This window comes from Odontesthes bonariensis, chromosome 24 (assembly GCF_027942865.1).
Source record: "Odontesthes bonariensis isolate fOdoBon6 chromosome 24, fOdoBon6.hap1, whole genome shotgun sequence".
Taxonomy (NCBI): domain Eukaryota; kingdom Metazoa; phylum Chordata; class Actinopteri; order Atheriniformes; family Atherinopsidae; genus Odontesthes; species Odontesthes bonariensis.
This window is the reverse complement of record NC_134529.1, coordinates 9,304,916-9,317,032: the sequence shown is the minus strand read 5'-3', so window position 1 is coordinate 9,317,032 and position 12,117 is coordinate 9,304,916. Positions and strand designations below refer to the sequence as shown.

The following is a 12,117-nucleotide window of genomic DNA, read 5'->3' as shown; positions in this document are numbered from 1 at the left end:
GTTTAGTTTAACAGTATTTACAGCTGAAATCAGAAAACAAATCCCCTATCAAAGATACCAGGGTCTGTAGCAGTTTTGCAGCATTTTTGTTCATGTCAGTCAGCTTGTTTGAATCTGCCTGAAAGCTGCATACAACTAAATAATGGAATATGGATGTTCAGATGCGGTGGAAGCCCTGTCAGACTTAGAGACTCACATATTTCATTTCAGCATAGGAAATGTGGTTTAACTGTGCTACAAGGTTGTAAAATATTCAAATTTCTTTTGTATTGCAAAGAAATTTTATATTATTTGTGTATTTCATTGTTCTACATGAAAGTAGGTGTTGTGTATATATCTCTATGCTCATTTTTATTTATTGATGCAATACAACTGCTACCATATCAATGCTGATGTACTTCATTAAAGGTATTTTGGACTTTTTAGTTCCTAGATGGAAAATGTCAAGAGTTGGATATAATCCCATTGGTAAAAACATGTACATTTTACATGTTTGAGTTGACTCATCGGGGGTCATTTAAAATATTCGCCAGTGTGACTTCACAGCAGCAAAGAACCCTTGTACTTTTACCCCATGATATTTTTATTAGGATTTGAATTGTTGCCTGCAAAAGTATTTCCATGGGTAGGAAAACCTAAATGGATTCCAGGGTGAATCCACATCCCTATGTCCATGATTAACATGTCATAGTTCCCCCCTGACCATAAAAATCACCCCTCATTCTAACATTTTTACAGAGTGAAATGTGAATATCTTAAACATACATGTCTCCTTTGGGTGGCCTGAATGAAAAATATGAGTTTTACACAGAAACTGGGTCAGCACTGAGGTTCCTCCTCCTTTTTCAAGCCTCGAAGTCAACACACGGGGTAGTAGATGCCCACTGACGTGCCTGTGTGTGTCAGAATCATGGCGGAGAGCGAGCTGAACGTTGACAGCCTAATTTCTCGGTTACTGGAAGGTAGGTTAGCATTGCGATGTTGTGCATTTTTGTGTTTTAGCCGAAAGGACGACCGTATTGTTCTGTTTGTTTACTGTTTTTATTTGTGTGTAACCTGCAACTTACGACATAGCATCGCACCCTCAGCTATTAGTGATACTCATCACCAAGCTGAAAGCCAGCCACTGCGTTAAAGACACCCCAATATTCTAAACGTTAGAATGTCTCAGTAACTAGTAGCTCTCTCTGTCCGTTTAATAACTAGTTATAAATAGTCCTAGCATTACCTGCCAATTGAGAGAGTGGTGACAGAATAGCTTGAACACATAGTGAAAGCTAACTAGTGTTTTAACTTAACGTTTTTAAAAGAAAAACCATCTGAGTAGCAGAGACAGATTAGTGTTACCTCATTAAAACGCAGTATAGTGGAACCGTGGAATGTTGTGGTTGCTTAGTAACACTAACGGCTCTCGTTGCCAGGGCAGGTAGCTACAGTAACGAAGCTGCTACCTCCCCGACACACCCCCTCACTAACCTAATACAAATATCTTATTCTTTTTTCACCTGTAGTCTGCAGTTCAGATGTGCACCTATCTTTAGTTCACTATCCTCTTATAAATGGACTCCATTAAGTGTATTTAAATATTTTTATTTTATTAATACGTTTTCAAGTATTTTCTATAGATCATTATCGCAGCATCATTGAGAATGATTACGACCTTCTTATTATTTCACTGCACATTTTCCGATTGTAAACCATATGAACTTGAATTATTATTGGAGTTTAGTCATTTTCCTTTTTATTTGTGTTTGTTATGAGGGAAGGTGTGGCCTGAAGTTGTTTTTAATCTATGCTGAGGTGTGAAAATCTATTAGGCAGCATGAGGTAAAATAAGCTAAAAATGAAATTGAACTGAAGGCGACATAGCAAAAAGTGTGCAATGCCCACTAGTCAGTTCCAATTTCCCAAAGATGTGTGGAAAAAAGGTGCAGGTTAATTACAAATTTTACCTATATTCATTAAAATCAGCTTATGTATTTAGCTTGGCATATGAAGTCAACTCATGGTTTCAAACTTGGTCCTTCCTCAACAGCAACAATGTTCAAGGAAGTGCTGTCTCAACAAACAAAGCCATAAATCATAGAAATTTACCATAGTTTCCAGATTGTTTCACAATGTTTATGTCCTGAAGCACAACCAAGTACGTCCAGACCTCTGCACAACCCCAGAGGGAGGGTCAAAGTCCACATTCTGCCGAATTGAACACGTGTATGAACTGAACACTGGTTTTACTGTTTTCACACCTGCTCTCTGTCATTGACTGGTGTCTACATACCCTCTGTCATAAAAGCTGCATCTCAACGACAACCACTCACTTTTAAATGATCAAGAGGGACTCCTTTGGTGTAAATCTAAATGTTGTTATATTAGAAACATTCCGCTTTGTATACCTTTAAGAATTTTCAAAACATTTTTTACCATCTTTTTCAATAATGGCCAGTGCTCTCACATTACTTAGCAAGCTTGTTTTTCTCTTGATACATGATCCTGCCCTGCACACCGCCCCCACTCACTCACACACCTCCAGCAGAGCCAACAAGCTGTTCTTGCTTGTACTTAACAGTTCACAGCAATCCATGTCGACTGGAGAAAAGGGAAACCTGGCCAATAGTAAAGCAAATGATGCTGCAAAAAATGACATTTTTCAAATTTTGTAATGAACGTTTCATGCACAAAAATGTGTTTGAAAATCATTCTCTTTAATTAGGAATCTTTGGGATTGTTGACAAGTATAAAGTTTCATATTCCAAGAAACGTTTTAACTTTGTTGTTGCAGTGCGAGGATGTCGTCCAGGGAAGGTCGTACAGATGACGGAGGCTGAGGTTCGGGGGCTCTGCATCAAATCCAGAGAGATTTTCCTGAGTCAGCCGATTCTGCTAGAACTCGAGGCCCCTCTTAAAATCTGTGGTGAGAACCAGCAAGAGTTGTCTTTTGTTTTTTCATTAATTTGTTTCTCTTATTTATCTAATATACTCACTATCTCATCATGTGTCTCTAAGTTTTACTTGTTGTTTATCTTTTAAAATGCACACACACAAAATATGCAATTATTATACTGTAAAATTGTTAGATAACAGTCTTCAGTTGAATTAAGATTTTAGTATTTTAGTAGTCCTCAGCTTCTCTGCTGTATATATGTAATTCAAGTTGAACATTTAATTCCAGGTGATATCCATGGACAGTACACAGACTTGCTTAGGCTATTTGAGTATGGAGGCTTCCCTCCAGAAGCCAACTATCTGTTCCTGGGCGATTACGTGGACAGAGGGAAGCAGTCGTTGGAGACCATTTGTCTGCTGCTTGCCTACAAGATCAAATACCCTGAAAATTTTTTCCTGCTCAGGGGGAACCACGAGTGTGCCTCCATCAATCGCATCTACGGCTTCTATGATGAATGTAAGTTGAAAAAATATCACTTCAGTGATACAGTGTGTTACATATTTTGTGTTTGTTTTAACTAAGGAACACAAAGAGAAAAAAAGGACATTTCCGGTTGCTATGGATGACGCAAAGAGCATAAACTTTGACATCTGAATCTAAATCCACTTCTTTTCTCCCAAATGTAAAATTTACAAAGACGATTTACTTTGTTTTTCAGTTTTTTGTGTTCTCTTCATTTTCCCAGGCAAGCGTAGGTTCAACATAAAGCTCTGGAAGACGTTCACAGACTGTTTCAACTGTCTGCCCATTGCTGCTATAATTGACGAAAAGATCTTTTGCTGTCATGGAGGTTTGTGAAGCATCTTTTTTTTTGCCTCAACTTGAGTAATTTGGTAACATTTAGCATTGCTTTCCTTTATTTTACTGGAGCATTATTCATTAACGTGTCATTCTTCTTTTTCCTCAGGACTCTCACCTGATCTGCAGTCCATGGAACAAATCCGACGCATCATGAGACCCACTGATGTCCCAGACACAGGTTGATTTTATTATCCGTATCCAAATGAACATTTCTAGAATATCTTGCAATGATACCCCACTACAAGCTTTGTTTTATATATATATCTATATATATATAGATATATATAGATATATATATACATATATACCTTATCTGTATGTGTAACCACACTCATTGTTACTTTGGTGTTTATCTGTACTTGCAGAGGATGTATTTATCAGTCTAATTTCTACTATTGCTTGCATTTCTGAACAAGTTCATCTTTGTTCCAGGTTTGCTGTGTGACTTGTTGTGGTCGGACCCAGATAAAGACGTGCAGGGCTGGGGGGAGAATGACCGGGGAGTCTCCTTCACTTTCGGGGCTGATGTGGTCAGCAAGTTCCTCAACCGCCATGACCTGGACCTCATCTGCCGGGCACATCAGGTAACTCTTGGGCTACGACTGAAGTTTAGATTTCAATAAAGAAATAATTACACCAGATTTATAAGCTGTATAAGTTTAATACAGGTTTTATTTGAATTAATATATCTGTCACATCATTTAAGTCAAGGCAAATTTTCTGCTAATGTATATTACACGCTGTCACCAAAATATTAATAACATTAATAGTAATTGTTTTTTAAACCTTTTTGGGTGAATAAGAGCAGTGAAAGTTACTCAAAACAGTCCAGAGATATTCTTGCAGTACTTTCACATAGTCTGTGTACAAAGAAGGTAAAGAAAAACAGCACTTATTCCCATTTGGAAAGTCTGAATCAGTTCATTTTGGCATTTAACTAATTTGATTTGGAAAGCAGTTGCCAAATTGTTCTCAGCTGTCGAGCGGTCTCGGCTCTAAACCTGCCTCCCAACAGGTTGTAGAAGATGGCTATGAGTTCTTTGCAAAGCGGCAGCTGGTGACTCTGTTTTCAGCTCCCAACTACTGCGGGGAGTTTGACAACGCAGGCGGCATGATGAGTGTGGACGAGTCCCTTATGTGCTCCTTCCAGGTAGAGAACTCAGTGCATCTCATAGTGCCACATAAGTTCCACTTATGTAGTTCTATTTATCAATATAAAAATATTCTCTTTCAGATTCTGAAGCCATCAGAGAAAAAAGCTAAGTACCAGTATGGCGGCATGACTACAGGACGCCCTGTCACACCGCCTCGCACCACTCAGGCACCTAAAAAGAGGTGAACGTCCGGCCCCGACTCTCCTGCTCCCCCTCCCTCTGGCTGGTCTCTGGACCACATCCCTGCAGGCTGCATCAAACACTCGGGCCTTCTCTCTGTCAGCTTCTTGTGTAAATAGAAACTCCTGGAGTCTTTTTGCTTGTTCTGTGGGTATTTTTATGAACACGAGTGGTATTTTTTCCATTTCTTGGATGCCATGAATGCATTTACTCAACCCTTATTCCTACTACTCAACCCATTCAGGATTATTTATTCCAGTCTCTTGTAGAATGAGCAAAGAGGCTTCTTTGCCTTCAGATTAACAATTTTCATCGTTATTTTGTGAATGCATGCACGCTCGTGTGATTGATATGACTTCTTTGTCAGACCTGATATACAATCCACAAATTCTACAAGCCTGCAGGGCCAATACTTCCTGCCTCGCTCTTATATATCTGCAATAGTGTTAGACTTCATGAAGTAATAAAGACATTTTGTGAAATATGTTAATATATTCCTGCCAAGAGTCAGATGTGATCGATATCATTGTCATTTGTCAAACATAAAACAACAACCTCCAGTCAAAACTTAGCTTGGCAAAAAGATTGCTAACTAAAAGTAACTTCGGTCACCTATAATAGCTGTTTAAAATGCAGCATTAAGTTTTATTTGTCCAGTTCAAGGTGCAAAAACTGGCAAATGGATGATTATTCTTTGGTGAAGACCCACAGCCTTATAACCACCAGGGAGCTACTTGTTCCAAATAAAAGAAAATGTGCACCAATTAAAGAAATGTGACAGCAAATATTAGCTATCGAGTTTTATATCTGCCAGTAGATTGATTTGAATGATCTAAACTGAGCTGTACTTTCTAACTTCTTTCCATTATTGCGTCTGAACTGCTGGCTTCAGCTAAATATATTTAACAAACAGTATTCTCATCTAACTTTTGGCAAAAGTAACTTAGAATATTTCCCAAAATGTAAAATTTTATGTAATAATCATCCACAGACATGACAGCTGTCACTTTCCCCGCGACTCATGAATGTTTTTCTCTCCATGGAGGTATATAAAATCCAGAGATTTTGATGACCTAAGTGCAATAAATATTGCAGGAAATCTTGCTATGTACAAGTAAACATATTTGCAATGGCAAATAAAACTTCTTTGACATAGAATGGCCAAAGTCAACCAATGCTCTGCCTTTAGTCAGGCATTTGTATACCTGCTCATCAGATCAGTTGTTTCTGTGTTTACCATTTTTATACTTCCCATCCCTGATCGAGCATTTGTGGTTGTTAATTAACTGAATTTCCATCGTTTATAAAATATGGAAAAATGTAATGCAGCTGTGTACATGGGTCCTATCTTGTTCTGGTGTGAGTTCAATGTTTATAGGATACAAACTAACTTGTGATTGATCTTGAGTGAGTTTGTGCCCTTTAGTGTGGTAAATTCTGTAGATGTGTAGAAAAACAGTGAAGGAGGTATACAAGAGGAAGGTGAAGAACAAGGCATTTCTTTCTGTGAGATGATGTCTTAAAGTACAGGATTCATTTTTATAGTGTTCACAGCTCAGCTGAGTCTTCTGCTCTTTACACACTGAACACTGTTGTGCTTCCAGTGATTGCATGACAGTGCAAAGAGTTCCAGATTATAGGATTTTGTTTGTTGTTGGCATTCTGCTGTTAATATTACACCATTTTCACATAGTGGTTATTGAACGAAGTACAGTAAATCATCTCCAGCTTACCAATGAACATTAAAGCTAGGTCATTTTATTTATTTACATCCTTATTTTCCATGTAATTCTGTAAGTCTTCAAATTGGAAACAGTATGTAAAAACGACCAGATATGTTTTAATTTGTTTCAAACAGGTGAAAAAAATGGAAGTGCTGTTGAGCTTTCTTTCTGTTTGTGACTGTAATATTGTTAAGTGCATAAACAGTGAGACTCTGTCTCAGGCACTGGATTAAAAAATATTTTCTAAATGTTTGCTCATGTCTATTTACATGTGATTAAATTGAAATAAATCAAAATGTTGACTTAAAAGGAGAAAAATATTGAAATGCCTCATAACATTTTTACATAATGTTGCTGAACAGGACTTCTACGTGTGAATCCAAGACATTTTCTGCACCACAGGAGATAACAGCACAACTCAGTCAGATTTTAGGGCTTGCAGCACGGACTGTGGCACCCTGCTGACGTAGTACTCATGGTTGCATAGTGTGGCAAGAACACCAGCAGAGTTCATGTGCTTTACATCAGCATCATAGTGGTAAGCATTTCCATACATGTCTGTCAGTTTACCTGCATGAGAAAAGGAGTAAATGGTAAAATATTTTTAAAAAACAACACATTTTTCAAAACAATTTTAAGACCAGGAAACTACATGTTCTTACATGTAAAGACAGATTAACTCGTGTACATTTAAAATTAGAGAGAAAAAAATTGTGTTTTTTCTTTACCTCCAACAGCGTGCAGGATAGCCTCAGGAGCACAAGTATCCCACTTCTTGCACCCTGGACTAGCAAAAACATAAGCAGAAGCCTTCCCCTCAACAAGCTGGATTATCTGCAGAGTGGAGTCAAATAACAAAGTTAAATGAAGTGTACTGATTATTTCTAAAATGCATTTTTTGTTGTAATGAAATTCAACTTCATGGTCCAGTTCTCCTGTTTGGATGTGTAGTGCCAATTTTCCCCATGTTGTTTCAAACTCATCTTTAAATGGATTCAGTTTTCTCCCTCACACCAGTCTAAACACAATGCTTCACAAAGGCAAAGCTAAAATGGTTTTTAGGCTGTTTGTTTATCTTACTCAAATTAGGAGATAGAACTGTCCCATTGACATAAGTATATCTATGATGTGTCCTACGTGTACCAGAGGAGACCTATCTACAATATGATCACAGTCCACCTGTCCCTAAGGAATCTTATTAGACAGGATTAAGGTTCCACAGTTGATGGAATAAATCAGAGGGAAACCAACCCATAAGGATTAAAGAATCATCTATTGATCTGCAAGACAGAATTGTATCAAGGAAGACATGCTGAGACATGCTAACCATCAACAGACTTCATAAATTATGATGCCCTGCCAAACAAAAATATCAAGAATGAAATGCCTTGATCTGAAAAACAAGCAACAAACCAATGATCCAGCGTGTGGAGGAAACCAACACTGAGCCCCACCCGATTAAATAAAACCGCACCTACAGTCAAACATTCTGCAACAACTTGGCAGGATAAGCGGTAATAATGGACAACATTTTCTATTTCAACAAAGTCCAGACCTGAAGCGTACATTCAAGAAAACAAAGGCGTTGAAAAGTCGACCGTGGCCCAGCGAGACCTGAACATAGCTTTGAGCACTCCCTATCCAACCAGGCTGAGCTTGAATGTTGCTGCCAAGAATAGAAGACATTTCCAAAGGAAAGGTATGACGAGCCTTTTGCGTCATTCCTAAGAGGACACGAGGCTGCCACTGCTGCAAAAGGTACTTTGACAAAGTATTAAGCGAAGAATTTAAGAAGAAAAACTCCACCAACTTGTTTTTGCTGCATCATTGCAAAGAAATGTAAACAGACTGAGAAAAGATTTGAACTGAATTCTATTGAAACATGAATCTGAAACATAATAAAATCAGGAAAGCCTCTGTAAACTTGTGAACTGCTGACATTTACTTTGCGAGTTTTAAAGAAATAACCATTCCAACCACTGTATGAAGACGCAGTGATACCAAAAAAAGAAACTGAACTAAGGATTAGCTAAATGTGCAAGCTGCTGTGACAGAACACACCCTGAAGTATTGTCTCAGCCTATATTCTAACATATTCTAAATCCAGCTCACCTTGTTTCCAGCACCACCCACTCTTATAACTTCATGAGGCTCCATGGCATTTACGCAGTCTGTTACCACCTTGTTGCTATGGGAACGGGTGGTAGTGACAATCCGTCTATCACCTGGAACTTCCTGCAGCTGGAATCCAAAGGCTCCCAGTCCCACTATTCCCCACATGGTTCTTCCTAAAGCCGCTCCTGCTCCAAGCTGTGGGAAGAACGTTGCCATTGATCGAATCACATCTTTAAAAGCACAGCTGCAGATATTTTACTCTGGTTTTTACCTGGTAGTTGTAGAAAGGTTGGTTGATGACGCCTGCAATGGGTCTGCCTCCATAAGCAATACCGATAAGCACCGTCACATTGTCCAAGAGACCTGAAGTCAATAAGCAGGAGGATGTAAGACAGAAGTCCCAAAACTGTTGTACTGCCCTTTCCCTCACAAATAATTATTTTTGATGAGGCCAAAATGATGAATTGTCTACACTGCCAGGGTTTATCTTTGCCTTTCCATACAGAAAGCTGTGTTGTAAGTCTGAGAGGTGTCCAGCCCTTTCTTTGGTATCTGGCCTACACCTTGGAGATGAAGACACCTTGACGCTGGGGTCAGCAAAGAGAGAATCAGAGAAAGGTAGATAGCACGAGCAGGGATACACAAAGAGAAGCAAAAAATATGAAAGGGATAGTGAAGCTCTGACGCTTCAGAACCAGAAAACAACCCAACACACTGATGCAAAGAGAGCATTTTGAAACCAAGTACCAATAACTTCCATGCTCAGATTTAAGTTTGGCTGCAGTGAAAACATGCAGTGGCTGCATTTGAGTCATCACACTGCCAAATGTGCTGCGCTTATCAAGGGGAACTGGATCTCACGTCAACGACTCACAGGGAAGAATGTGGATTTTAAAGAAGTGTATTTGAAGAACCAACCTTCAGTATATTCCTTTGTGCCATCGAGGGGATCAACCCACACAACTAGCTGAGAATGAAACACACACACATTAACAGTAAGTACGTGTTCACTGGCGGGAGACTGTGCTGAACCAATTTTTAACAAGAGAAAAACTCTCAAAAAGCTAAACCTTTGACTGACAAGATCAATTGAATTCTTAGCCTACTGGTGGTTACCTCTTCTTCTTTCAGTGCTCCAAACTCTTCTGGACAGCTTTTATGAAGGATAGCCTCTACCTGGCCATTCTCAATAAGATCTTCCTGTATCTCTTCAGCTGGAAGGTCCTGTATGAAGACAAAACACATGTGGCCGATAGCTCTGTCTGGTTTATACATGAAAATCTTATTAGACTCGGTTTGGCCAGCACAGGTCAAAAATAAAGCTGTACATTCACTCACCTCCTCTCCAATGATGGTGATTTTAGGAAAACATCTAGACAATGAAGCACAAATGCTCTGCTGTGCAAGTCTGTCTGCCAGCGTCTGCAGATCATTAGCTCCTGTCTGAGTGAAGGCACAAACATACAGTCAAAATGTATTCATTTTTTTCCAGCTCTGCCGTTACTTCAAGATGAAATACAGATGGGCCGTACCTTTGCCACAATGCCAAGTTCTCCACTGTTAAGCACCTTCCTAACAATGGCCCCAGCCTTCTCAGCCACTGTGTAGGCAGACGCCACTAGCCTCATAACCAAAGCGGGATTTCCAGACATTGCTAGAAGATTAGTTCCAGGAAGATGGGAAGGAAGACTTGTTGAGCATTATCAGGAATAATTTTGTTAAACATTTTAATCTTTCAACGTAAACAGTCAAAAGAAGCATTTAAGATACACAAAAAAGAGGAAAAAAAGCAACATGAAACACTCTAATTTTGACAAAAGAGCTCAACTCAAAGGTAGTCCAACTTTAAAGAAAAAATAGGTAACGTGAAGATAAAACCACTTTTACAAGGACCAGCGTCCTAAAGGTTGCCAAGCTTTGCTTATCAGAAGAAACTGGGCTACAGGTACAGCTCTTTCACTCTGATTTACTTGAAGGTTGTAGGTATCCTGACAGACACGTTTGTGAGAAGACAGACATTAAAATACAATTAAGTTAATTATGAAGTCAAGTTAAAGACAGTTAAACATTTCGCTCCTTATGTACATAAAAAATGTGTTTAACTCATAGATCTCAGTGGCAATCATTCCCTGATTACTTTTGATTCAAACATGTACATTAAAAATGTTTAGCTGAGGGCAATCAATGGATTCCTCCAATTTACCCATTGCTTCAATTCACCGTCCAGCTATCCCAAAAAAACAAAAAAACAAAACAAAAAAAAACAGCTCTATAATCTAAAGTAATTCATATAGATTAGCAAATGGAAAGAAATGAGGCTAAATAGCTTAGTGTTCCTCGCCAGATGGATTAAAAAAATAACCAAGAAATACCCAGTGCATTTGATCTGAAGTGGGATAAATACTTACTGATGCTAGCAGAGTTGCAACCTCGACACAGTTTTCAAAATATGTCAGACTTCCGAGCCAAAATCAAGTCAGGAGACAGATTCACCTACGCACCCGACAGACACTGTTAGCTAGCAATGTAGCCTGACCTGGTATTCAGTGAGATTTGTACACTAAACACATGTTTATCAAGGATTAAATGGACTTTGACACAGGCTGAAATACTGACATCTGTCAAATCTCAAGTGTGACACTCTGTCAGTTAAAAAACTTGTCAAAAGGCTTTTGAGTGAACTATTTCGGTTTGTTTGTAAAAGAATTCAAGCGCGTCCTCCTCGTGAAAAATACCATGGGTCCTAGCGCCACCCGGTTTACATTTGAGGGACATATGGGGTCAGAGGAAGCAGAAAGTCCTGTAATATACAATATTTATATATTATACAACTTAAACTTATACAATTTCCCAAAAGATCAACTAATCTTAAGCTCAGCACTGATGAGAAATGTCACAGTTTTACATCTCTTAAATAATGAACAGAAAAAAATATTACTATTCATTTTTAAATAAAATCTTTAAATGAAAGAAATGTTACACTGGAGTTCAAATCGTTCATGAAAGGCTCATTCATTAGAAAGATTTCTAAGAAGTTTGTGTGGTCTGAAATTCTACAAACCAAAAGCTTTACAGTTTGTGTTCAGGAGCCGTTTTTCTCATTTAAATGAAAAGGTTGTGGTCTTTTTGTGGCTGTGAGTTGCCCCCATATCAGGCTTAGCTGTTATTTCACATCTAATTGATTCACACACTTTCCATC

General features: G+C 38.6%; 2 protein-coding genes across 3 annotated transcripts; one reads left to right on the top strand and one right to left on the bottom strand.

The window, feature by feature from the left end:
- The first annotated feature begins 863 nt into the window (after window positions 1-863).
- LOC142374709 (serine/threonine-protein phosphatase PP1-beta catalytic subunit-like) lies at window positions 864-7,121 on the top strand. Its single transcript, XM_075458477.1, has 8 exons — window positions 864-962; window positions 2,780-2,911; window positions 3,170-3,400; window positions 3,630-3,734; window positions 3,852-3,923; window positions 4,178-4,329; window positions 4,761-4,895; window positions 4,980-7,121. The coding sequence occupies exons 1-8, from the start codon at window positions 878-880 to the stop codon at window positions 5,082-5,084; spliced, it is 1,017 nt and encodes a 338-aa protein (XP_075314592.1). The 5' UTR covers window positions 864-877; the 3' UTR covers window positions 5,085-7,121.
- On the bottom strand, window positions 6,816-11,877 carry bpnt1 (bisphosphate nucleotidase 1). 2 transcript variants are annotated; one of them, XM_075458478.1, is made up of 10 exons: window positions 11,327-11,877; window positions 10,451-10,572; window positions 10,257-10,361; window positions 10,035-10,142; window positions 9,837-9,885; window positions 9,422-9,505; window positions 9,190-9,281; window positions 8,916-9,113; window positions 7,532-7,637; window positions 6,816-7,373 (listed from the first exon to the last, which is right to left on the bottom strand). In XM_075458478.1, exons 2-10 carry the CDS (start codon window positions 10,568-10,570, stop codon window positions 7,222-7,224), a joined length of 1,014 nt encoding a protein of 337 aa, XP_075314593.1. In that variant the 5' UTR covers window positions 10,571-10,572; window positions 11,327-11,877; the 3' UTR covers window positions 6,816-7,221. The 2 variants fall into 2 exon arrangements, with proteins under 2 accessions (XP_075314593.1, XP_075314594.1); XM_075458479.1 differs by lacking the exon at window positions 9,422-9,505 and having other exon boundaries at window positions 11,327-11,872.
- Between the last annotated feature and the right edge of the window lie 240 nt (window positions 11,878-12,117).

What these genes read in the sequence shown, in the direction of transcription:
- LOC142374709 (XM_075458477.1), top strand. Translation starts at nt 878, where the DNA reads ATGCCCACTGACGTGCCTGTGTGTGTCAGAATCATGGCGGAGAGCGAG. An exon ending in GGCCCCTCTTAAAATCTGTG is followed by an intron (nt 2,912 to 3,169) that starts GTGAGAACCAGC and finishes ATTTAATTCCAG; the next exon opens with GTGATATCCATGGACAGTAC. An exon ending in CTACGGCTTCTATGATGAAT is followed by an intron (nt 3,401 to 3,629) that starts GTAAGTTGAAAA and finishes TCATTTTCCCAG; the next exon opens with GCAAGCGTAGGTTCAACATA.
- bpnt1 (XM_075458478.1), bottom strand. Translation starts at nt 10,570, where the DNA reads ATGTCTGGAAATCCCGCTTTGGTTATGAGGCTAGTGGCGTCTGCCTAC. An exon ending in CACAAAGGAATATACTGAAG is followed by an intron (nt 9,506 to 9,836) that starts GTTGGTTCTTCA and finishes TGCTGACCCCAG; the next exon opens with CGTCAAGGTGTCTTCATCTC. An exon ending in TGGGTGGTGCTGGAAACAAG is followed by an intron (nt 7,638 to 8,915) that starts GTGAGCTGGATT and finishes TCCACTCTGCAG; the next exon opens with ATAATCCAGCTTGTTGAGGG.